The following is a 27899-nucleotide window of genomic DNA, read 5'->3' as shown; positions in this document are numbered from 1 at the left end:
TAAAGCCAAGTCATGACTGCTTTTATATTACTACATGAAACGAATTGTTTCACAATTCATAGTATATGCAGCAAAATCTTGTGAGTCTGACACTTATGAAATCTGGTATAACTTGGTTTAACCTTCACTGATGCATTGATATGAAGGATACGACTTGAGTAAGATGATTTATATCTGTTTCTTACTTTATCCAAATATTAACAATGAATCAAGTAAAATGTTTGGACTGACCAAAGAAATAGACATTTGAAGTATGATCATGAGGAATACAAAATTGCTGAAAATACATATAGTCCTAGTTTGGGTGGTGGGTTGGTGCCTGTGATGCCTCTAGAGTGAAAGTGCTTTTTGTAACCTCCAAATCAATTTGGCAGAGACAGGGAAATGATGCAAAAATAAGGCAGGTGCCTCCCGTTTAGAAGGATTGAAATGGTTGTTGTGTATAGTTATAAAATTTGTTTTTAAAGGTTTTGGATTTTTGTGCTGGTTGCTTTTGTTACAAGGTCCAGTGAGTTACAGCATTCTTAACAAGGAAGTCAGAGGATCTGAATTATAAGGGGCTGGGACAATGAGAAGAAAAGGTTAAATACCAGCGACAAATATGTGTTGAAGTAGATAATAAGGGCACTGTTCCTTATGAAGATGAGCATTTACAAAATAAATGCTGGAGCAAACTTATCTCTGGCAGTGGGTTAAAGGGATGAGGTGGGGGTTTAGTAGGTGATGCTGTATGGGTTAGAGGGATGATTTGGGAAGTTTGGCAGGTGTTACTGGGATGTAAAGACATATTTTTGGGATAACCTAGTTTTGATATAGAAACATTAAATATATTGGATTGAAATGTCAATGGACTTGCAAATCCAGTTAAGATGGATAGAAGGGCTTTGTGTCTGGATTTAAGCGCTAGCTGTAATTTATTTAAGTAATAACCAATGACATGGTGTGGTATATTGAAGATTTACCCATGGTTGGCGTGGTTTAATCATGAGGGTGAAGCCCGAGTGATTAAATAAAGTCAACCGTGGGCATACCTCTCAACCTGGAAACATCAAAAATCTGGACAAAGGCCCATGAAAATAGGTACAAATCTGTACACTAATTAATATAAAATTTGCATACATAATTAAGCAACTCCACCCACTCCAATAGAATTGTGGGATATTGCCGTTCAAACGCAAACTGAAGAACAGAACCAAAATATGGCCCCAGCCGGGCCCAGACCCTGTAGTAAATGATAACCATTTTTTTCTAAATGTGTAGCAATGATTTTCACTGGAAAGGGAGAAGATGAACCTAAGGATTTTGTTTTTGGTGACCCACTTGGGTTTTGTGGTAAAAGTAGGGCATTTAATGGTATGGTAGGCAACATTCTAATTCTTAGCAAAAGAATATTTAGTTTGCTAGGACCTCCAAAAGTCATTCTCCATGGCCTACTGATCAGTAGCATAGCTAGAGTTTGTGCTGCCCAGGCCCCAGGGCTGTCAGTGTTTTCCACCCTTCCCCCATCACAAAACCATGGTTGAATGGGCTCCCCCCATACACAGCCCTCCCCCGGCAGCCATTCCAATGCCCCATTACATGGCTATTTTGCCCCATTTACCATAAACACTGGAATGTGCATACTGCTTTACTTTTACAATGATTTGATTTCATTTAAAACTTTTATTTACATTTTATAACACAAACACTAACAGAAATCTGCTAAATAAATCAATACAGTCTCACAATGACAAATGAAAATGGACTTAGCATTAAAACTTCTCTGCCCTTGAAACTCATTCATTGAAACAGCAATGAAACTCACATTCAAAGAAAATGAAAATGCATCTGGCCAGTGGTGGATAAAGATTACCTTTGGGCTGTTTTCAAATCATAGACTCCTTGCACATGAAAGCAAAACATACATGTGTTCTTTGATGCACCTTCACGATTGTATTAAATTATATTCCTTGCTCCTTGCATAATACAGCACACTTGTTAGAATATGCTTTAAATTTGTTTTGAACATTTTTCCAGTAAGCAGTGAAAGAAAATGCGTAAACCAATAATGACAAAACTGCCCATTTCAGAACATTTCCATCATAAAAGCCTTACAAACTTCCACAATCCACCATTATTAGTAAATATGCACAATCTCTGCAGAAGTAAAAAGTCATCTAAATAATTACACATTAGAGAGATCAGTACGTAATGAAGAGTTTGCTGCTAGCAATTAGCAAACAACTTTATATATCATTGTTTCATCTAAAAATAATGTCCCTGTTGCCCTTGAGGAATAAATTGCCTATGTTGCATTAAAAATGATAAGGTATTAATATTGCAATAGGGAATGGATGGCAAACTGATAACAGGTTCATAGTTACTAGGTATCTCCATTCTCCACCAAAAAGGACATTCTTAGGACTACAGCATCCACAACCCCTTTAAACGTACACAGTGCTGTATCAACAATCTAGCTACATACTGTGGGAGTAGAAGCCACCGCCTTCTGCATTAAAAGCAAGTATTCTACCTGTTGTGCTACTAACACAAACAGACTTTATATAAGCAGCGCTAAACTTGTCCCCCTGAAAAACTATGCAACACAAGACATTCAAAAGCCAAAATGTATGGGGGGGGTCCCAAAATTAGGGATACATTTCAAACATTGCTTGTGTAATCCTAGAAAAGTTGCTAGAATAAAGTGTTGTGTTACCATGCACTTCCTGAAAGATAGGATGACTAAAACATAAATGGCTATCATTATTTAGTGAATTCAGTTCTCACATTTGCCACAAACCACAAATTTTAAGAGGAACAGACCACAAGTATAAGCCATCTGCAGTAAGCAATAACACCACAAAGCAATTGACTTTTGCAGTAAGCAACACCACACCTAAAGAATTAGAAGCTTAACAGAAAAAACAATACACTAATGCAAAAAGCAATTGACTTCTGCAGTAAGCAATACCACACAAGGCAATTGACTTCTGCACTGCAGTAAGCAATACCACACATAAGCTTCTGATTTTTTTTTTTTTAACAGAAAAAGCAATACACTTCTGCATTCTGCAGTTTCTTCATTAGAAGCTTACTAGAAAAGCAATACACTCCTGCAGGCTGCTGTAACTGTTTCCTATTCCAGCTTAAAGGAAAAGCAATACACTTCTGCAGACTGGAGTTTCTCAATTAGAAATTAAGCTTAATAGAACGGAAAAGCAATGCACTTCTGTCTCCAGCAGACTGCCGTTCTCACACATAAGAACTGCTTAACCAGAAAAAAGCAATACACTTTCTGCTGCTACACCACCAGAATTAGTAGAGTGTATATGTCTTTTCTTAAACTCCATACCACCCGCACACCCATTACTGTAACAAGCACTGCGTTTTTTCTTTTTTGCTTTGGTGAAACTTGAAGTCTAAACAAAAGATCAAATTAAATCTAAAGAACAGTTAAAATAAGCTAACAGACAAGCAAGCATGACGACTGTACTGTGACCCGGCTTTCAACTAGCCCCATTTGCAGTCATCCTCACTGACCTAAAATAAACAATTGCCATTCTTTCCCGTACATAAGAACTTCAACTGTCTGCCACCTTTGCCTGTTTCTCATTTCAGCTTACCAGGACTTCAAACAGAAAAAAAAAACACAAATGCATAACGCAATATACATTCCAAGTCACATTCTGCAGAATGAAAAGCTTAAAAGCAATACCTACACGTTTGCACGCAGACTGCCATGCCATTTCCTTTTCAGCTTGTTTCTCATAGCTCTTGCACACACATAAGGCAAAGGCAATATATGTTAAGCCTTACGATCTTGTTTTACCCTGACTCTGGACAAGAAGAAGGAAGAAAAAGATAAAGCTAATGTCGCTTTGCTGCACTCACTAGTGCTTGAATAAAACACGTGGTGCATTGGCGCCTTCAGAGCAAGTTAAATTAAAGGAAGTACAACACACTACAAATGAATGCCTCATTGGCTGTGCATTCTGACAATCAGGTTGTCTGCCTGCCTTTTGACAGTGACGTCAAGAGCAAATTCTAAAAAAAACAAACAAAAAAAAAAAAAAAAACCCAGCGACCGCCAAAATTCGGAAATTAAAGGGGCCACTCGTAAATTCATGGCACCCCAATATTTTGTCCTCAAACTCGGTATTTACCGAGAAATTCGGTACAATTGAGAGGTCTGGCCGTGGGTAAATCTTCAATATACCACAACCACAGAGTTGGTTATTGCTATTATACGATAACATTATTTAAGAAAAAAAATACTTACTTTTCTTAAATAATGTCTTTGTATAATAGTGCATTACTGTTCTTCCACTGGTGGTGGTATACTGCTTCCCTTTGTTGATGTACTGCTCATGCATATGGGACTTACGTTCCCACGCATACCCAGTACATCAATGCTTTGAAACGGAAGCAATGGAGAAAAGAAAGTCTCCATTGCTCCAGGGTTTTTTTGTTTGTTTTTTTTTTTTTTTATAAAAAAAAAAGTTTTGGACACTTTATATCAAAGGAAAAAAGTTTGGGTGACCAGACCTTTTTCCATTGGTAAATTGTGGGATTTACAATGGGCACACTGGCCAATCAACTTGCACGTTTTGGAATATTAATGGGGGGGGGGGGTAATTGTATAATTATCTATTTATTTGATATTTGTTTACTGGGAAAGTTCAACTGAGCCAGAAAGTGCCCATTTTCAGCAGAGGCCAGAGGAGAAAAGCTCCACTATCACAATATTTCAAAAATCAATTACAGATATTTTAAATCACAATGTATCATGTTACACAACAAAACAAAGGAGTGAAAAAATGTAATGAAAAGAACATGGAATGTATGTTTCATAGTAGAGTGCAATGAAAAACATAACATGAGTTGGAGAAAATATGTGGGGAAAAACTCATTAGTCATATTATTACATAGATTAGTACGCAATAAATGAGGCCTGAGGCAATTCTAATAAGATATGTGAAAGAGATATTGCAGCTTACATGATTTGAGACAGTGAGAGAAAATTGAGTGATTTCTTAGTATGACAGATGGTGTTATATTATGGTTATAGAAGGAAAAAGGATAGAGAGAAAAGGAAGTCATAAGAGGAGTGCAGGGTAGGGTGTCTTCAGGCTGCTTAGGTGAGTAGAGAGGAAAGAGAACAAGGCAGAGGACAGATTTGCAGAGTTGAAGTGGATATGGTAAAGTACTGGGAAACACAAAAGAAAGGAGTGGAGTAGGTGTCTGGAGAGGGATGTGAGGTGTGAGACTGAGGTTGAAGGGGGTGAGTGAAGTATAGTGACTAAGTTTAGACAGGACTGGCGTAGGAGCAGGTCCATGTTTTTGGAAAGTATTCTTTTAGGGAGCATTTTAAGGTGGGTAGTTTAGAAATAGTTCTGGTGGTTAGAGGCAGGGAGTTCCATTTTTTTACAACTGAATGTGAGACGTTGCTTATGTCAGAAGTTTTTAAGGAGGGATGAAGGTAAGTGATGACTGTTTTATCAATGGAGTTACCCACTGATATAGATGACCAGACAGTGGATCCCAAAGAGTGCTATGAAGGATTAAAGGGAACTTATCAAGTACTACACATGCAATCATTTTATCTTCCCTCATGATGTGATATTAATTAACCTAGACATTAGACATATGTTGACGCAAGTTTTAGCTTTCTAGAATGGAGCACTGGTTTTATTCACTGACTAGAATTTGACTATTAGACAGCTAGATGCAAAAAGAGAGTCAGCTAAATACAAGTTGTCTCAGCTGAAGAAATTATGCAAATCATATATGCATTATTAGTTATAGTTTCAGCCTGGACCTTACTTAAAGCTCCTGGCAATCAAGATGGATGGTCCAGAATAAATTAAATATTTACATCTGGTGAACATGCTAATCCAGCAAAAAACTTCGAAGCTGGGCAATGTTACTTTCATATTGTGCACCCATACAAATCAGATTACAAGTGGTAGATGGAAAGCATTATATAAGACAACCAAGACTGCAGACTTATTTATTATCAAATATGCAGTTTAATAAGTGGCTAATGAAGGTCTTAAAAACCTAACATGGTCAATTAGTTTAATCTAGAGAAGTGGGATAGTTGTAAGGAATTTGTCAAATAAATGGCTGTCATTTATATGGAGTCACACCAGTTTAAGGATTGTAAGTGGTTTAAAATTTTATTATAAACCAGAATTAAGAGAGTTACAGTTTAATGTCTGTAGGATAGCTCCTTAAAAATGAGTAAGGTAAAAAAAAGAACTGGAAACCTACATTGATGGAAGGCTACATTTTCAAATACTTCAGTAAAAGGAATATATTTTGCCCACAAGAAGAGGACTTTAAGGATTCTGCCAGTTAAAATGAGGTGGCAGAAAGTGGAAAAAATGTTAATTAAAGTAAAAGTGGCATGTTGGTCTTATAATTCCTGTCTGGCAGTTAGCGAAGGGGACTGATGCTCTGAGCTGTTAATAAGATGTTTACTGTGCCCAAGGTACAGAGTTCGATTCTTTCCACCTTCATTTGTCTACCATATGACCAGAAAGTGCACCCAGGTTGTCCCTGAAAAGCGACAGTTCATTCCCTGTCAACGAATAGGTTAAATATAAAACAGGTTAAACTTTAAACAGTATAAAAGGTAAATTCGAAGACTTTAAGGGCTACTACCAGGAGTTATACAAGACAGTGGAAACAGGAATAGGTAGTAAGATTTAACTAGAGGAATATTTAGAAGACGTGACTTCAACAAAGCTTGGATTTGCTCTCTGTATGAGCCCAGGCTGAGGTACTCATACCTTTTTCTACCTCTATTGTCTCTATCCCCACTACTTACTTACCATACCCTCCCTTTTTCTACACATATTCCTTGAGGTTACACTCATACCTTTTCCACATCTATTCCTACTATCCCCTCTATCACACCCTACCCTTCTCTACTTGTACTATCCTATACCTTCACCAATATAATCTGTTATTATATTTCATGGTCTCCAGAATATTAATAATCATTATGATAATCATGTATTATATAAATAATGCTGCATCTTCCTATTATCAGGCTTTCCATATAATTTATGCTTGAACAGGGTGCCTTTATTATATCTGTTGTTATTCTGACAAACTAATGTGTAGTTTTTCAAATGTTGTGCTTGAATGTAATGACTTTATTATGTCTGTTAAGTTCTCATTCTGACAAACTAATGTGGAGTTTTCTTATTTGTGCTTGTATGTTATGAGTTTATTATGTCTGTCTAGTTTTTCATTCTGTTAACCATATGTATCTGGAGTTTTTCTCCCCAGGCCTCCTCTGAAAATGGGTACCTCATGACCCAGTCGGACCTTCCAAATAAACAAATGCAAAATAAATAATAAATAAATAAATAAATAGGTGACCATACAAAAATTAAGCAAGGAGCAAGCACAACACCTGAAGGATGAAGTCACCATCATCCGACAAGACAGATGGAGTGGAAAGCATTCCCACAGACATTTGGAAGTCAGGAGGGAAAAACTGATATAGTTTGAATGCAATTAGTGAATCAAGTGTTTGAAGCTCATCAGGTTCCAAGTTGTTGGAGGAGGGAGGTTCTCTTAGTCATTTTGAAGGATGGTAAACACCCTCAAGGTCCTTAACACTACATCCCTGTTTCAGTATTAAATCATGACCACAGTGTCTATATGATGATACTGATAAAAAAGACTGATAAAAGCGATTCAATGTTTTTTAAACATTTTGTACGGAATGGGATTGTGAGACTGAAGAAATGTAGAAACCACCACGAAGATGAAAAATTTAAAGATGAATTTATTGTAGATCAAAAAGAACAAGCGCTTTCACGCAATATAAATTGCGCTTCCTCAGGTTACAAATTACAAAGCCAAATGAGCACTTTTATACCAAATGCATTACCTTTCAATTAAATCATTAAGACAATCATTAACTAAGCAATCAAAGTGCTTGTTGGTATGAAATAAAAATTCACAGTTGACATCACAAACAGGCTGACACATTTAAACATAAACAACCTTATCATCATTCAAAAACACATCAAATACAAAATTGTAAATGTGAATAGTGTTGATAGTCATTAGGTAAATATCTTAGCATAAACAAGAAAGGCATAGAAGTATTCATGCCGTAATCATCTAAATATTTGGTAAAACTTTCAGTGTGCGCTTGCAGGAAGCTATGCCCATATTCAGAAAATCTAATGCTAGAATTACCAATAGTACTTGATTCTGCAATAAGCGTAATCAAACAATTAAGGTCTAAAAACCATTGACTCAAAGATTCATGTATCAGGAAATGTTGCCCATAAAAGGCTAGGAATATAGCCAAAATACTTATATAAAATCACCATAAAAAAGGTAATGACAACAATACAAAAGTGTAAAACCATTTTCATTTAGCTCAATGATGCTTATCCAACATATCACAAATATAAAAAGTAAGCATACAAGAGACGCAAAAATATAAAAACATACGTAAATAAAACTAACAAATATACATCAATCAAGGAATTTCATATATTCAAAATTTGAACAGTAACAGCATAAAAATAATACTATGAATTTAATCTATATTAACTAAAAACTAAAAACTCACATTAATTATTAATAAATATATAATGCCTTATTATAATAATAATAATAATAATATTAATACGAAAATATCAAATGATTCTATTATTATTCCATATTATTCTAATTCATTATTTATATTTCATTTTTATATTTAAATATTAAAAAATACACTTCTATCATATTATCATATGCCAAATTCCGCTATGGTAGGCACACAAATTAGTGGCTAACATGCATAAAAATAATATGCCAAGAAGATGCTAATTTTTATATTTATTTTTATTTCTAAGTAATAGAAAACACACTTCCGGCACATAAATTGCGCTACGTTAAGCGCACAAGCCGATAGCTAATCAAACATAAATTTAATATAAAACAAAAGGGCATAAAGCGTCGTTCCAAAAATTAACTTACATAGAACATATCAAAAACATTTTACCATATCTAGGCAGAGAAATATATCCAAGAATACTCACTATAGATAATTCTCACTCAGATTAGAATATATACAAACCCAATAGGATTTATATATTTAAATTAATGGGACTGTGATGTTATTCATAAAAACCAGTTGACAAAATAGCAGAAGGGCTCTGCAACAATAATATAAATAATTGACAATTATAAAGATTCGCAATAAGCAAAATCACCAGAGGATACAAATATAAGAAAGACTCTACAACAATGAAATGAAAACAGTGGCTACATTATACATGGTGACAGAGCAATATCATAATGATATTGCTAATAGTGACTGAATAACCAGATATTCATAGAATAGGACATTGAAAGTATGAAAATATAAGAGTATAGTATAAATCTATCTAATTAAATGTTAGACACAATAGGACTGATAGAATCAAGATAACCAAAAACATGTGGAATAAAGGCTAATGGGATTGTGAGAGGAAGGAAAATCTTTGAAAATACCCTGAGAACGTAACGATAATTCAAGATGCACAGATGGGGGAAGGCCACTGCAAGTCTCTGTTTAAAAGTTAAAAAAAGGCATGTTACACGGTTGGTGGGGATGATTTATTCAATGTATTGGATGCCATGATGTTTCTATAGCAGTGTGTAACCATTCTGAAAAACATACTTCTCAACAGTACAGATTTTCGCAGAATGTCCAGATTTTTGCCTCATATTTTCGTTCAATTTTTCATAAAATTGTGGTTTTCTGACACATCAGTCTCTAATGATTTGCCACTAAAGTTAGAAAATAATGACAGGCATTTTGAGTTTCAGACTTCATACCCTTCAGAAAATTCATGCTAATGCAAAACCTATTATTCTATCAACTTTCTAAGTTTGTAAGACAGATATTTAAAAATTGTCCCTTCCACTTTTATTTATGACTTTGTCCAGATTTCTTGCTCTAAGAGGTCGAGAGGTATGCTGAGAAAACTATATCAGGTTTGATAGCATGAGTGAAGATGGTGCCTCAGATGTTGGAGGAGCTTAAGAACAGGACTGGCATTTTAATAAAAAAAAATGACATCTATGATATTTGAAAAAGTACAACACCTTTTAAACTCTACTAAAAAGTGCAATGCATTTTAGAATCTTAATTCAAAGTTTGGTATTTAGGATACTATAATGCATTTCAGCATGGCAGATCAGTATAATAATAAGCATTGCTGTATCATAGTTTTTGGTTCGCTGGTTCAATTCTCAGCTGTGGCGTCTTCTTGGCAAAGTCTGCCTGCCTTCACTGTCTGCATTTTGGCTTTCAGCAGGTGGTTTGACTTCCTCCTCCATCCCACCAATATGCCTTTAGGTGAACTGGGAGTCGTCTTAATTACACTTTTGTGTGCAATACGTAGAAAAGAATAATGTCATGATTAGTTCTCTGCCTTACTACTTCTGAGCACTGGAATAGGCATGGTGCTCCCCATACTCACCTGAATAACGCAAAGCAGGTTTCAAAGAATGAACAGTGATGCTTTGGACAGAGGCAGCACAGTTTAGAAAGCTATTTGAGAGGGGTATCATTTTTAAAGTATATATTTTCAGAGTAAAGGAACTTCTACAGTACTGCTGTGACATCAGAATCCCTGTGTCTGACATCAGGATAACAGAGTGACAGAACATTCTGATGCATGTAGTGGGTGTCAGAATTGGTTCTTCTTGTCTCTTTGTCTCTCTGTCTGTCTGTCTCTCTCTTTCTGTGATTTTCCTATTGTTATTTTTTTCAAAGGTTAAGTGTTGTCAAAGGAAAATATGATTGTAAACAATATGGAAATGCTAATATGAAAAGAATTATTCATATTTTAAATCTGAAGCCGTGGCCAGTTCTGCACTTTTACCTAGTTCTCTTCCACTGAAGTTCCTCAGTAATGCAGAAAAAGTATTCAGGTAGTTAACAGCATGGAGCTCTGCTTTTGTTGCTTGTTGTTGTGAGGTCTCTCTTGCACGATTCATTTGGTGCTTCTGTTTTAAGCAGGTGCTATGTTCTGTTTTCCCTAAAGGTGGAATATGACGAACTGGATAAGAGGTCCAGTGCTATTCTGGAGCAGGCTACTTTGGAGGAAGCTACCTGGAACCTGAATCAAGTGAAAGGATGCTGCTGTCTGTCTCTACGTGCAAACCATGAAGGTAAGTTTCAAACTGCCATTAATTTTTATCATGCATGCATGGTACGTGTTATCATTTCAGATGTCATTTCTTTGGATATCCATTCTTTCATGCTACACAGCACCTCTTTCTTTTGCAAGCATATAGGCTGATAAGCTGCATTATTTCATGTGCCATTTAACAGTGCAGCAAACCATTTAATAGGTTGGATGCCTTTTGTGTGTGATAACAGTTTTTTTATATTTTCTGTTTTTTAGTCTGGAGAGGCACAGCACAGCTGGGTTTTGACAGTGTATGAAGAATCCATGCCACCAGTAGGCTGCTTGTGCACTTGGTTGTTTGGGGTTTTTTTCCACTGCTTTTTCTTTTACAACCTTTACATGCTATGAAATCTGTGTTCCCAAGCATGCTTCCATTATGATTGACAGGATATTGTTTGCTGCCTATTCCATACTCAAGAATAAGCATGCACATTGTACCAATGGCCTCCAGCAAGACAGCTATGGGTGATACTGGAGGGGAACCCCCTCCCCCAATCTCTTCTAATCAGGAGCTTCTATCTCCTGCACCCCTTACTTAAAATAATCACCTTTGAGGTCACATTAAGGAGGGGGGGATTTCCAAACAAATTCACAGAAGTGGGATATCAACAAAACTGTCATCAGTCTTATAATGACTTAGCTCTGAATTCAGATCACAGCCTTTTATCTTACACGTGTGTCTTTGAGATGCTCAGCTTTTTGGCTGTTGGGTGACCTTCTGATGATTTTACAGTGTCAAGTCAGCAAAAGAACCTAGTGTTAGATGCACAAACCAGTGTAAAATGTCATGATTAGTGCTCTGCCTTTTGTCTCTGCAGTAAGCCCTTCTTTGGAAGCCCTCATCCCCAGTCTTTTCCTGGTATTTATATAGTGCTCTGCCCAGACGCTTTCTCAGCAGAGTCTGCTATATACCTGATATGACATTTAATATGGAGTCATAAGGAGGCTGTAAAGGAGTGATATACTGAAGGCAGACCATTTGATCCACTTACATTACACATTTTGTGTATGTATCAAAACATTAAGCTACATACCCCCCCCCCCACCACCACCACCACTGCACTGTCATTTTGTCTTGTCTATTGTTTCTATAGTCTAACCAAAGAAATGCGGAGCTAGTTGATCTAATTCAATTAAAATGAAAAAAAAAGTTTGGTGAAAAAGTTGTGTTGAAACACCTTTCTCTGACAAGTGAAGTTTTTCCTTTTTTCCTCTATTGTGTGACATTGCAGTAGGGAGTAGTTTTAGGTAAGTTTGGGGGTATTCTCCCCACATGGGAGGTGCAGCTGGGCTTGCCTTAGTTAGGCAAGTGTGCAGTCATCTTCTTCCAACCCGTAAAGAGTGCCATCACTTTCCTCCACCCTGCCAAGTTTACCCTCTCTTTTCTCCAGCCTGGGAAGGCAGTAATGCTTGTCTGAAAGTCAGGATATGCAATAATTCCAACATTTACTTCTCCCCTTCTCCATAAAATGCAATACATTTCTCATACAGAAAACCAACACATACAAGACAGACAAACAGAATCTCAACTTCAAAATGGAAACAATAAATTGGTGAAAAAAAGCTAATTGAGACTAAGAAAGCTCAAAAACACTGTTTTCTGCAGGGAAAGAGACCCGTGGTACCGATCATGTCTCCCACACACCCATTAATTATTGTAATGTGGAGGTCACACTGCTTGGTGGGATGGGCATTTCTTTTTTCCCAAGGTTGTGTGATGTCTAAATTAAATCCTTTCTGGGATTCTGAATTTTTTCCAAGATTCTGTCAGTTCATCTAATGGCCTATGTTATTCTGCATGCCAGCAGTATTTATGCATTCACTCTTACACATAAAGGTACAAGGCGCACACACACACACACACACACACACACACACACACACACACACACACACACACACACACACACACACACACACACACACACACACACTTCTTTTCCCCCAAGGTTGTGTGATGTCTGAATTAAACCCTTTCTGGGATTCTGAATTTTTTTCCATGATTCTGTCAGTTCATCTAATGAGCTATGTTATTCTGCATGTCAGCAGTATTTATGCATTCACTCTTACACATAAAGGTACAAGACACACACACACACACACACACACACACACACACACACACACACACACACTGCTACAAAGCAACAGAGCTTCCACTAGCCATCTGCAGTTTGTAGACATTTCCTTATTCCCATACTCCTTAAGCCATGTAGTTAGGACAGCAACCACTTAACCACTCTCTTCCATTTCTGGTCCTTAAGCCAGGTCATGATAGGTGACATCTCTAATATTAACTCTGTCTTTCACCCTGGAAGCTTACTATTGCCCCTTTAACAAAGCTACATCCACCATTTCTGGGTCATCATGAAGCTATGATCTCTTAACTAGGTACAAAATTGCATCAAAGACCTTTACAATGCATCACTTTCTTTACTGGTGATACCATATGTATGTGTAAGTATGTCTGCCCGTGTGCATATACAATAACCTCATATTTAGAACAGTATTTTTAGTAACAATGTCAATCAGACTTCAGAATGTTAGATTAGTGCAGAAGCCCTTTGCTTTCTATAAGCCAGTGACTATGTTCTACTTTATCTCCTGCTACTCAGGTTACCAAAGGCTTCTGAAGAAACTGGACAACAAACAGGCGACATCTGGTGACTCTTTTTACATCCGGGTGAACATGGCAATGAACAAAGAGATGGGAGTAGGACTGACTGTCCAGTGCAATGAGATTCTTCACATCACAGACACACTTTACCAGGGACAAAATGTGTGGTATGCTTTCCAAGTGGACCACTGTAGCATGAAAGATCTCTATGGTGGCATAGTGCCCAACTACAATGAGTAAGTGATCTGGAGATACACGCTGAGTTTGGTTGACTTAGAAGGGCATTAAGAACATGATAGGTACCACATACTACTTGCAAATAGTGTAGCTTAACAATGAATGAATATTTTATCCCCTCTACCAAAATTGTCTTTCAAATTTTACTCTAAAAGCAGTTTGGAGTTAATGCTACAAAAAGTTGATTCCACATCCGAGATAAGGAAGCCTGAATGCCAACAGTTAGAGCTAAGATACATTTTTCCTTTTGTCACCATGTTATGGCTCCACCACAGTTGTTTTTCAATCTACAACATTTAGAAGGTGCTCTAATGTCTACCAAGTGCCACATAAGTGGTGCTTCAGCCTTTGGTCCTTTCCTGTGAAAAAAGAACAGGCCTACAGCTATCTTATGCAGAGTGCAGAGTCTTCTGGCAGCTCAGACTTGTCATTGACCCTTGGCCACCAGCAACACAGAGGCATGCCTTATGCATGTTAGCTTAAGAAGAGCAGTCATAAATAAATAACCAAATAAACATATACACTAATAATCTGCCTGGTGAAGAAACACCTCAGAAACAGGAAATCATTGATGTGCATTGCAAACAGGTCAAGAGTGACCTGTTAAAAAATGAAAATAAAATACTCAACAAAGAAAAATGATGACTGCTTTACTTGACCACCAACTAAAAGTTCATTACACATTTCTATGACTTTTTTTTCACGAACTTGTTGTAGGCAAGGTAATTCAATGTGTCCTTTAGTAGTTTTATTTTGCTGTTCATTTCTTCAAAATGATTGCCTTCAGGTAATACAGGTATTACATCTGCCCACTGGCCCACACCCATCCTTCCCAGAGTACTGCACGTTGGACATATCTGCCATGTAGACTTGAATTTTACTCATTTGGCCTAAAGTAACACAAATAGTAGTAGTAGTAGTAATAATAATAATAATAATAATAATAATAATAATAATAATAATAATAATAATAGCATACTTTGTTTGTATAGGGCACAGAAGCTACTAATCAACGTCATACAAGACATGACCAAGCAGAAACTGTCTTTCAGAAAGGTAAACATGCCCTTGGTAAGTCTGGGATTCATTTACTGTTTTTTTCTATATTACCTTATATATGCTTATGACAGTATATTCCTAACTGCTTATTAAGAAGATAAACTAGTACAGTTTAGCCTCCTGAATGTCAAGGTGTTTTCCATAGATTAGATTCCTTTTCCAACATTTAAGTACATACAAGTACCCTATGATTCATCCTGTTCCATGAGTTTGGGTGTACCACAAACTGTGGACTTCTCAGAGCTCACTAATGTTACTGCTGATTGTACAGTGTATCATATTCAGTGTTATAGCTGTAGAAGGCTCATTAAGGGACCCTGGCGATCTGCTCATTGTACACTGTATTGTACTCACTGTTATAGTTACAGAGGGATCATTAAGGGACCCTGGTGATCGGTGCCATTATTCTGCAGTGACCTGTGTGTAATACTGACTATAAGGGGTTGACAGGCATAACAATATGGTCTGCATCATGCATTCGGAGTCTTTCACAGTTGCTGTCAAAGTCCCACTATACATTTGTGAGGATCAGTTTTCTTACAGAGTAATGTTCAGAATGGCTTATGGAGAGGCTTAGAATACAGAGCCCCTACTGAGACTTTTGGCACCCATGGCCTTTTGGGGCCTAGTATACAAACCCTAGTCTGAGATCTTTTTGACCTCAGTATCTTTTGGAGCTTAGAGAACAGAGCTCATTATGCACTCTTTTAGGACTTAGCATCTTCACGGGCTAATGTACAGAATACACCATGAGATATTTGGATGTTCAGTGTTCCTTTACTGAAAAGTTTGTAACAATATAGTGTAATGTGTCGTTACTCAACAGTATGCTGCATGGATTCTTTCAGGAGACTCGCCTCCTCAGTCTAACTACCTATATCCCTGGAATGTTTTCTGTCATTTCAGCAAGTTCATCTTCAGCAATGGACTATTTCATTAAAGTATGCATTCCTAGGATCATAGGTGGTTACTAGGCTATTAGCCCTGAGTTCCTTATAAGCCTAGTCAAGAGTTTAGCCCATATTTAGACAAGTCAGCAGGGACACAGGTGGAATCCCAGGGATATATTTTCTTTTTCCCATCCAGTTATCCACGTTGCGCTTAAAAAGGGATAATGACATACTCTGCTTGACATGGAGATGGAGCTGTTCCATAGATGGGGGAGTCTCTGGGACACAAATCTGTCCCACCAACAAATCCTGTTGATGTCATAGACCAGGCTGCAGCCAAGAGTGCGAGTTATTCAAGTGGAGCTTGACTTGCAGACAGTTCCAGCAAGGTGGGGTCTGTGTTCACCTTGAATGCCAGACAGAGGTCACCTCTGAGGAGTCTATATGAAAGTGAGTAGAGGGATAGGGTTTTTGGCCTATCTGTGTATGGTAGATGTTTGGGGCCCTGGATTCTCCTGGTGAGGAACCTCTGTGGTCTCTCCAGCTTCTGCATGTGCTTTGTGAGGTATATGCTAAAAGGGGCATTGTACTAAATAATGGGCCTTATAAGGGAAGAATACAGGGATGTTATGACCTCCTTATCTCTGGATGACATACCCTTACTTATGAGGTGGGCCATGTAGAAGGCTTTCCGTACAATGGAAGCAACATGGTAGTCAAAAGTCAGGTTGCTTTCAACCTGGGTGCCCAAATCCCTCAAGACTGATTGCACGCTTAGGACGTTGTTATTAATGTGATAATTTGTAGGGATGTCACTCATCCCAAAGGGGATGATGATGCATTTTTTGGTATTCAGCTTGAGGCCATGTTTCTGGCACCAGTCATTTGTCTGAGTGAGACCCTCTCAGAGGATGTCCACATCACCAGGGGAATTGATGACAGCACCCAGCTTGTAGTCATCTGCAAACTTGGTCAGCCATAGCCCACTGGTTTTGGCCTGCACCTCAGAAAAGTATATCCCAAATAACAGAGGCCCCAAGACCGAACCCTGGGGTATGCCACTTATTACGGGTCTACTGGTTGAGGTGGCTACCCCTTTTTTGACTAGGTGGGTTCTATCAGTGTGCTTCCCATCTAGTAACATATGGATTGAAGCCTAGCTGAGAGAGTTTATCTATTATGCCTGAGTGGGGAATAGTATCAAAGGCTTTGGCCAGGTCAAGGTAGGCAGTGTGCACAGTCTTCCCCTTGTCCACGGCTTTGGTGACAATCTCAAAGAAGTCGACTAAATTTAGCAGACATGACCTCCCCTTGATGAAGCCAAACTGTTTGAGATCAAGTGCTTGGAGGTTGCCAATGTCCTTGTTAATGAGGTCCATGATAATCCTTTCCATGGCCTTGTAGATCAGGCTAGTTAGGCTAATGGGTCTATAATTTCCCGGATCGGTGGACTTTCCACCTTTGTGTAAAGGGATGACAGTGGCTGTCCTCCACTCAGCTGGGATGAAATCAGTACTCAGGCTTTGGTTGAATAGGGAGCCTAATGGTACTGCAAGTTCCTGCCTGAGTTCACGTAGGATGCAACCTGGGATGTTATTGGGTCCCATGGAAGCTGTATTTTTTGCCTTTGAGAGAGCAGTGATGACTTGTTCCCTGGATATAAGGGGAAGGAGGCAGGTACTGGGGATGTCCTGATTTACTGATGGAAGAACAGAGGGGTGAAGGTTTTGCTGAATCTGTCAGCCAGCAAGCTTGCTATATGTACAGCATTTGTATATGTGGTGTTCTTGACCACCAGTTGTGAACAGATCTGGGTGCTTCCTTTGAGGTTGTGGACATATGTGAAGAAGGCCTTATGATTGTCTTTAGTAGATGTGGCCAATTTGGGCTCAATGTGGCCAATTTGGAATAAAAGTTTGCTTTAGAGAATTTCACCAGTGCTTTTATTTGCTTTTTCAGCCTAAGGTTATGTAACTTTGGAGTTTGTTACATTAAGCAACCGAATGAAGAGAAGAAATCCCTTGCACTAGGGGTGTAGAGGCTTGCTGATGTATTTTATTCTGAATTTTTTAAAAAATGCTCAATTGTTGAAGTTGGACCTTTGTAACCTATTGTAAATTCAATTCTGCATTGCACCTGGGTTGTGGCTGAAAAGGGTCCTTGCACAAGTCCACCAACTCAGTAAACAATGTGTAAATAAATAAATAAATAAATAGACTCTTTGAATGATTTTATAACCACTTGGCTGATCAGTGCCTTTGATGAACTGTGTCTTATGAGCCCCTTAGGGCTCATTGCCATTATCATATAGTACCCACTGATCTCGAGATTTGTGTCCTTACTGCAGTGTTCCTACAATTATTCCCCACTGACCAGTACTGTTTTTTCAAGGAATGGCCCATAAATTTCATGGGAGTCCATGCTGTTATTGTAGCATGTCCCAGCAATGTTGTTGTTGTTGTCTTTCGGCTTTTCCCAGTTAGAGGTCGCCATAACAGAACTCCAGTCCGCTAATGATTGGCAGTAGATTTTTACGTACCAAGTTGCCAGCCCTGACGCACAACCTTAAACGAAGGTACGCCTATTCACGCATGTCTCCACACAGAAGATGCTCTAGCTGATAATCAAAGAGGACAACGTCTTACTGTGAGGCGACAACGCTACTGCAACACCACCACCACAGTAGCATGTCCCAGCAATAACAACCTAATTTAGAACAAGATTATGGATGTTGTGTTTGATATCTACAAGACTGAACATGTGAGCATTTTATAACTTAAGAAAAGAAAAACTCCATAAGGATGCCTCGCTTCTTAGCCATCGTGCCTATTTGAAATGCATTACTTCTCTTTATTTTTTATAAGACAATAAATATAATAAATACATTTAAGAAAATGTTTGATGAATTATGACAAATATAAATTCAGGGTTGAGGTGTCAGCATATAGGCATATGACAGGACTGAAACCTATACCATCACTGACCAGAATTAAAGCATTGTTCTGTGTACAGTAGAATGTCTGCAAATATAATGAAGAGCCCTCCCCCCAACTATCTTCTCTAGGTGGTAACAGATGAGTGATGTAGATGCCTTTTTTTCTGCACCTGGTAGCACACATTGCTACATCTAGAGTTCATGTCTGCACCTGCAACAGAGGTGTGCATCCAGACACATGCTTGTTCATTACTGCAGTGGTTTTAATGCACAGCTTGCATGTACCCATTGCCTTCTGGTCACATTTCCCAGGTTAAGATAAAAAGCAGATGGTTTATCCCAGTGTGATGGGCTATCACACTGTTGAACCCCAGATTCCACCCTATCTGTCTGCAGGAAATGAACAGGCTCTTATGGGTAAGAGAGCAGACATTATTAGCAGTGATACTCCCACCAAAAAAAAAAAAACAATAGGACTTAAATCCAAATGCCCTTACTTCACCGACTCTTTGCTTTCATGTTTTCAATTATGTTGTTGATTTCAAATGCAAAACAAGTAATAAAGTGCATTAATAACATTATTTAATAATTTACTGAATAAAACTATTTGGAGGGGTATACCTATAAAAGACAATAAAAACTGTTAACTTGGAGAACTACATGGATACACACAGACAGGCAGATGAATGGTTAAAGCAGATGCTGAAGGAACATTAACATAGACTTTGATGCACTGCATTATACTTGCAGTTCGTATCCTTTTCTCTTATATAGCACTAGTACCTGAAATATTAACAGTTCTGCTCTGAACCCACAGTGGTGTGTGTGTGTGTATACGCCCTAGGGGGTGAAAGAATAATAGTAACTGTTGCTAGCATGATTATTAGCTTGAATAAAAAGCTGCAAGAAAGATATGAAATATAAAGGGTTACTTTAGAAACAGTATAAAATGCAGAAAGTAGTAAGTGTGCTGGCAAGCATATATAGCTTAATTAGATATTGGCATCCATGTAAAGGAGTATGTTATTGAGAAACAAAGTCTGTAAAAATAACTGTGCAGATGGCAGCTGGAAGGACATCAGTGAAGTAAAAAGATGTAACATCAAGCAAGATAAAGTTAGAACATCAAGTTTTCAGATAGTGCTAGAACACCACATTTCAGATAATGCACAACTGAGTTTCCATGGATCATCAAACTACAAAGAACCAAGGACAAGGGAACAAAGGAAAACTGTTATACGAAGAAAGAACTGTTATACATCAGACTTTGAGAAAAAATATCAAACTTTTTGGTATAAATATGAGTGTCTATAAACAAGCTTTGGGAATTTGCCGTAGAGAGCTGACAGCATCTGTGTTGCATGCTTGTAGATCCGAAAAGAAAATGTAATAGAAAAATGTGTATTAACTGAAGCAGTTGTTTGTGTATTTATTGTACTTAGTACAATACAGTAATAAGACTAGTTGTTCACAATAAATAGTTAATGCATGCATGTAAATGCAAGTAACAGCAAGAAATCAACAGAAGGCAGTATATACTTCTTCAGGGGGGTGGGGTTTAGAATCAGCCAGGACTGATCACAGCAAACTACCTCCACAGATGCCAGATTTGTCAGATACTTATTTTACATTTATTACTGCATACTCCCTTAGGCTCTTTTTAAACAGTTAGTTACTGGTCACTTATTGACATATAGCCATATGGGCTTCTAGGAGCTCTTGCAGGACAGTAATATAATGTTGTTAAAATTATGTACTGATTTCCTACCAAGGTGCATTATTATAGTTTCCTGTAGCTCCATTACTAAAGAGGCCCCCTCTATTCTTTGTAGTCCCACGGCTATTTGTTAATCATTGCAATGCTTGATCTCACAAATGCTAACTTTGTGACTGTGAAATGTTCTTCTGAGGTATTAGGAGTCAAGGCTGGTTGATGATCATTTACAGAACAGTGACTGTTTTAGTCTCTGAATACTAATACTGTGTGGCAATGTGTTAAAAAGTACCTTTAGGGAGCGAGAGAAGTCTGTTTATGAGAACATGAGGTCCCATAGCTATATAATGATCCACCACTGAATGGCTGCCTTTATGAAATAATGACAGCCAATGGGAAAAATTACTCCCTTAAAGTACCAACTTAAGGACATGGGCACTTACAGCTTCAAAGCAGAAACAAATATAAAAAGTATATAGTAATGGTTAAAACAGAAAGTAAATGCATTACATACTATTTTAATGGTCTCTTTCAAGCTGGTTTCCACTAATGTGCATTCCTCCTTTGCTTAGACTGTACAGAGGTCTCTAACTGAACAGTGTGTCCGGATAGTAAGCACAGACAAGAGCAATATCAATCCTCTGTGGACGTCGTTGGATGGAGAAGTTAGTGTACAGGACAGAACAAATGGTAAAAATGATCACTGCTTTTTAGCATTTCCCTGTTTTACATCTGAATAAAATAATAATGAGGTTGGACTTATTTCTGAGATTAAATGTAGAAAATGCAATGGCTATCTACTATTAAAGACACAGCATCAAGCAACTCACAGTTGTGATTTTGTTCCACAGAGAAAATTGTCAAAGCTGTCAATAATATCAGTTGCATATCACTAATGCCCTATACACTCGTGAAGCCACACAAGCCTCCGTCACGACGACCTGTACTATTATTGCCTAGTCTGTATGTGAAGATCCTTAACGACAAGTTTAACACCCTCAAGAACTTCTGGAAACCAGAAAGAGGTATGAACAAAAGATTACCTACTTTAAAACAATGCAAGTTAGTAGTTAGAGCAGTAGCTAACAGAACACTGACAATTAAAAAAAATGGTGGTTTACAACAGTAAATGTATACAAGTCACCACTGCATGATAAGACTTTATTTGGCATGATGGTGCCACTTCTTCTGAGTTAAAAGTCCACATTATTTTTTCTTAGTGATTTTTCCACTCATTGCCTGCTGACCAACAGCCCTTTCCTGCATAGACTATGCTTGCACCCCATGTCAAAAATACCAACACAAAGTTGCATCTGTGGGTGAAATTAACTTATGAAAAAAACTAACTACAAATTGTTGGATAACTAACTTACATACAAAATGTCAGCTAGCTAAAACTACTTAAAATCTATACAATAATAATAGTATAATATAAAGACTGTAAACATTATATTATTTTTCAGGATTCTCTTTGAGACCTGGCAGTCTACCCACAGCCATACCTCTCAACCATTCAGGTTTTTGCCTAATATTTTTGTTTTGTTCCACTTCAGATTTGTGTTTTTCCTGGCAAATCAGTAAGGAATGAATCACTGAACAACATACATTCGAGTTTCAGACTTTATATCCTTCAGGAAATGCATGCTAACACAAATTCTGTTATTCTAGCAACTTTCTAAGTTTACAAGAGCAACATTTACAATCCAATGTAAGAGTGTTCAATCTCGCCGTTTGTTGTTACACACGGGTTCGGAGCCGATCCTCAGCTCCGAGTCGGCCGAATTGCAAAGCTCTGAATCTCAGAGAAGCTCGAGACCAGCCCATATCCCACAATCCTCCCTGCCATTACTCAGATCTAGTTTGCCGCTGCAACAGATCGGATCGAGGAGAGCTCGGACCAGATAGAAACTTGAGTTGTTGTTGATTTCTTCAGATAAGAATCAAATTTTTTTCTAGTTAGTAGTTACTATAGAAGTGCTCTGTGTGTGTGTGTGATTTATATATATATATATATATATATATATATATATATATATATATATATATATATATATATATATATATATTCCCATTTTTCTTCTTCAGGCACCTTTATGGCCTAACCTTTTTTTCTTGGGTGTGGCTTTTTTTTGAGAGTTTTATTTATATATAACCTATTATTGTAGTTATTATCATTGTTACTGTACAATGTCTGAAAAAGCCAAATCTGGTTTTAAAAGATGTCAGTGTGGGCAGAAAATGTCCATTACTGACAATCATGCTTCCTGTGTCTACTGTCTTGGCCCTCTCCATCTCCAAGAGGATTGCTCTATTCGTCATTCCTTTAGTGGGAGGGTCATGACAGATAGATGCAGGAAGCTTATTGACAGAGGATTGTTGAAGCCGGTCTTTCAAGATGCCTTGGACAAGTCGGATCAGGCTTCTAAATCCTCAAAGGGGTCGAAGATGTCGGAGCCCATGTCATTGGCTCCAAGTTCATCTTCTCAGGTTCGTTCGCCGGTTCCACAGATCTCGGGACCGAGCGCCAAACATTTATCTTTTATTGAGCCCCAGATCTTGGAACCGGTGTCGGAACTGCCACCACCGTCCATTCTTCGGTCGGTGCCATCTTCGGCTCCTTCGACCCGTTCTTCCAGACCCTTGTCTGACACAGATGTGGATCGTGTCGTGCAAAAACTCATGGAGAACATGGCCCTTTCCAGGTTAATTGCAGTTTCCTCCCAGATGGTGTCGAAACTAGAAGGCCTCCCCATATCTCCAACGAGTCCTCCTTCGAGACCCATCCAGATCTCGGAGCCAGGAGAAGATGACCTGGTGATAGTGGAGCCATCGGTGCCGAAACCATCCATTGCATGATCGGCACCTTTGACTTCGACTCCTTCGGAACCGTTAGGGGAGTCACGGAGCCGACTGTCTTTGCTCGGTTCCGGGACCGAGAGTCGTACCGACCTGTCGGTGCCAACCCTCCCTCTCGGGGCCTCGGCACAGACTGGTTCGGCTCCGTCCTCGGGGTCGGACCCCACAGCACCTGGTTCTGGGATGCTTCCGTGTTCTTCGGAACCAGGGGAGCCCTTAGTCAGGGGTTCGGGGGCCTTTGACCTTATGAGGAAGGTATTGTCTGCACAGACAACCACATCATCAGGGGAATCTTCTCCTTCCCCAAAAGGGCCAATTTCTGTTTCTGCACCCACGATCAATCCCAAGCGTCAAGCCCAATTGCCTCAGCCACCCACAGAGGGTTCCCCCTGTTCCTTGGAGGCCTCACCAGAAGCCCCCTCTGATGAAATCCCAAGGAAACGGTTGTGCAAGAGGAGGCACATAGATTCCCCACAGGAATCTCTAACATCGGACACCGACTTGGATGAGGCAGAGGGGTCCCCCAAATCACCCTCGGAGGATGTGTCATTTGCAGACATCCTGGAGATCTTGAAACAGAGGGGTGATTGGCAGTCCCTGGCCCCCTCTGAGGATGAGTCGGTGCTGCTGAAGGCTTTTGGGGCTCAACCTTCTACCTCCTGGGTGACCCCGCCCTTCGATGAATTAATGGATTTGATTGCTCGAAGGGCGTGGGAGTCACCTGACACAGAGGAACCAGTACCCAGGAAACCAAACAAGTTCATCACTGCCCCCCAAGATAAATCTTATCTCACCAAGGGAGTTCCTGTTGACGCTATGGTGGTGGTGGCAGCCACGAAAAAGGAGATGTCTGAGTCTTCCTCTTCTGTTCATCCTCCTAATAAGGATTCTAGGACTATGGACAGATATGGGAAGTGCATTTTTAGTTCAGCGACTTTTTCCATGCGTTCACTAAACTACCTGACCCATTTCACACATTTGCAGAGGGATCTCATCAAGGAGCTGACAGATACCCTCCAGGGTAACACAGATGCTGCTGTTTCAGATAAGGTAACAGCAAAACTTAACACCCTCACATCCATAGTAAACTCATCCATGAGGCTCATCTCGTATGCAGCCGAGGGATCGAGTAGAGCTGCAGCTTCAGCGATTGCTCTTTGAAGACAATCATGGATGCGGCTGTGCTCCTTTGTGGAAGCCTTCAAGTCTTCCTTTGACAATGCCCCTTTTGATGGTGCCACACTTTTCGGGCCCAAGGTTAAGGAGACTCTCACTCGGTGTGAGCAAGAGGGAAAGACCCTGTCTGTTGTCGGGGTCCGTTTTTCCGCTCCTACTAGACCGTATCCCAAAGGACAACGAGGCGGAAAAATGTGGTTCCGTAAGAATCAGGGATCTTTCCAGATCACACAGAGTGATACCCCCTCCAGAGGCAGAGGAGGGCGCAGAAATGGAAGATGCTGCCCCAGCAGCAGAGGGGGTCCGCATAACCAAGGCGACAGGGATTCCGTCCCTGGGAAACCTTTCCAGCACTCCTGAACGGAGGCCCGGCTGTCCTGCTCTGGAGGCAGTCGGGGGTCGCTTAGCTTTATACCCACTGGCCTGGCTAAACATTACTTCAGATTCTTGGGTAAAAATCATTATAACCAGAGGATACAAAATCCCCTTCCTTTCAACACCACCTCTACAAAGAAAATTTTCAGACGTGCCACCCCGTCTGCAAAAACTAGCAGCTGTAGAAATTTCAAAGCTGCTCGAAAACAGAGTCATCCAACCAGTCCCGGCGGACCAAAGAGGATTCGGAACTTACTCAAGGTTCTTTTTAGTTCCAAAAACAGGGGACTGGAGACCGATCTTAGATCTCAGCCGTCTAAACAACTTCGTGAAGAAGGAAAAGTTCCGGATGGTCACGCTTCAATCGATCCTTCCATTCTTACAGAAGGATGATTGGATGTGCTCTATAGATCTCAAAGACGCGTACTACCACATCAAAATGGCCAGACCATCCAGAGATCACCTGCGCTTCCGGCTGGGGGCCAGTCACTTTCAGTTTTGAGCTCTGCCCTTTGGACTTACCTCAGCACCCAGGGTATTCACCAAATGCATGGCAGTAGTTGCGGCTCACTTGAGACGACAAGGATTCCGGGTGTTTCCCTATCTGGACGACTGGCTCCTCACCTCCACCACCGAGCGTCGACTACTGCAAGCCAGAGACTACACAATTGGCCTTTGTTCCCACTTAGGGATATCCATAAACTTCGAAAAGTCTTGTTTATCGCCCTCACAATGTATTTCCTTCATAGGAGCAGATCTAAATACATGATCGACACTACTAAAACTCCCCCCAGTAAGAGCTTCAACGCTCAAACAGCAGGTCCTACTTCTTCTAGTCAGCAAGAAAGCTCCGGCCAAACTGGTGTTAAAAGTGTTGGGACTGATGGCAGCCGCATTAATTGCAGTCCCTATGGGAAGGTTACACATGAGGATTCTTCAATGGCTGCTTTTTGCGCAGTGGTCGTTCCAACACCTACCCCTAACTCACAAGATCAGGATAACAGAATCTTGCAGACAGGACCTCTCATGGTGGGTGCGTGACCAGAACCTCACTATGGGTCGTCCGTTCATTCTACCCATTCCAACAGCCACAATAACCACGGATGCTTCCCTGATAGGGTGGGGGGGGGGCCTTTTTCAGGCAAGAACAGTCCAAGGAGAATGGTCCAGCATGGAGTACACTCTACATATAAATGTTCTGGAGTTGAGGGCAGTGTTCCTAGCGTTGCAACACTTCCAAGCCCTCTTATCTCTAGGGACAGTAGCAGTTCAGACAGACAACATGTCTGTAGTCTGGTACATAAACAAGCAAGGGGGAACCAGGTCTTACCCGTTATGCAGAGAGGCCATGAGAATTTGGCAATGGGCAGAGTCCACCGGTCGCTTTCTGATAGCAATGCACATCCCGGGGTCATCCAACGTCATTGCGGACAGGTTGAGCAGAGCCATTCTGTTACCTCACGAGTGGTCCCTGAATTCACAGATGGCGGAAAAGATCTTCCGCAAATGGGGCCAGCCTTGCTGCGATCTGTTTGCTTCCCCATTGAATGCAAAATGCAGAAGCTACTTTGCCCTTCTATCTCCTCCGGGGGATGTCCCCAGGGACGCACTGATACACGACTGGCCCCCGGGTCTCCTATATGCATTCCCACTGACTCCATTAATTCCCAGATTTCTACAGAAAGCCAGGAGCCTCGAAAGGACTATAATACTCATAGCCCCATTCTGGCCTCGTCAAATATGGTTTCCCTTTCTTCGAGCTCATCAAATAGAGGAACCGTGGATTCTGGGCCCAGTGCCAGACATGCTGACACACTCGTCGGGAGTTCCTCACCCGTCTCTACTTTCCCTCAAACTAGCAGCTTGGCTGCTCCGCTTCCCTGCTTAGCCAGGTCTCATCTACTCCCTCCGTCAGTTCAACACATCCTAGTTGCTTCTCATAAAGCTTCTACTACTAAGCTCTATACAAGTAAGTGGAAACGCTTTGTATATTGGGCATCTAGTCAAAACTTAGATCCCTTGGTAGCTCCTCTACATAAAATTTTAGAATTCTTATCCATCCTTTTTCACGAAGGAGCTTCTGCTTCCACTCTAAGAGTACAGTTGGCGGCCATATCAAACTTCCATATTGGTGAGGGAGGTTCTTCCATTATGTCTCACAGGCTTTGTAAAGCCTTTTTGAAAGGAACCTTCCATCTTAGACCGCCTGTCAGAAAACCTTTCTTTCCATGGAGCCTGAATTTACTACTGTCGCAACTCATGTTGCCACCTTTTGAACCTGCTTCGTCATGCCTCCTAAAGTTCTTGTCGTGGAAAACACTGTTTCTCATCACCGTGACCTCAGCTCGTAGAGTCTCAGAACTGCAGGCATTATCGGTCAGACCACCTTACCTAATTTTCCACCCAGACAGGGTTTCTTTGTGTACAAATCCATCTTTCCTTCCAAAAGTATGTTCAGTTACGAATATTAACCAGTCTATAGAACTCCCTACCTTTTTCAAAAACCATACTAACAAACTGGAGTATATGCTGCACAAGTTGGATGTCCACAGGCAGCTAAGATTTTATTTAGACAGGACCAAAGCTTTCAGAAAAACAGATCAACTCTTCGTCGCCTTTGCAGACAATAAAAAGGGCATGGCAATTACTAAACGTACACTATCTAAATGGCTTGCTGACTGTATAACATTTGTATACGCTAAATCAAACCAATCCTTACCAAACAAACCTAAGGCCCATTCTACCAGATCCGTTTCCACCTCCTTAGCTCATGCGGCTCGCTTGCCTTTGGACACTATTTGTGCAGCAGCCACGTGGTCTAAACCACATACTTTCATCACTCATTATAGAGTGGACAAGG

The 27899-nt window shown here is 39.8% G+C and overlaps 1 protein-coding gene across 1 annotated transcript in view; it reads left to right on the top strand.

Annotated features, from left to right (window-relative positions):
• CARD14 (caspase recruitment domain family member 14) overlaps positions 1-27899 on the top strand; it is a 186298-nt gene that overhangs the window by 143073 nt on the left and 15326 nt on the right. The window contains exons 14-18 of the mRNA XM_044068083.1: positions 11034-11160; positions 13796-14033; positions 15027-15105; positions 21205-21322; positions 21484-21657. Coding sequence (XP_043924018.1) covers positions 11034-11160; positions 13796-14033; positions 15027-15105; positions 21205-21322; positions 21484-21657 — 736 coding nt within the window. The remainder of the gene's footprint in view (positions 1-11033; positions 11161-13795; positions 14034-15026; positions 15106-21204; positions 21323-21483; positions 21658-27899) is intronic.

Source organism: Protopterus annectens, chromosome 4.part0, assembly GCF_019279795.1.
Source record: "Protopterus annectens isolate FY-2018-M chromosome 4.part0, PAN1.0, whole genome shotgun sequence".
In the NCBI taxonomy this organism is placed as follows: domain Eukaryota; kingdom Metazoa; phylum Chordata; order Ceratodontiformes; family Protopteridae; genus Protopterus; species Protopterus annectens.
The sequence above is the reverse complement of the archived record's forward strand: the minus strand, read 5'-3'. Positions and strand labels throughout refer to the sequence as shown.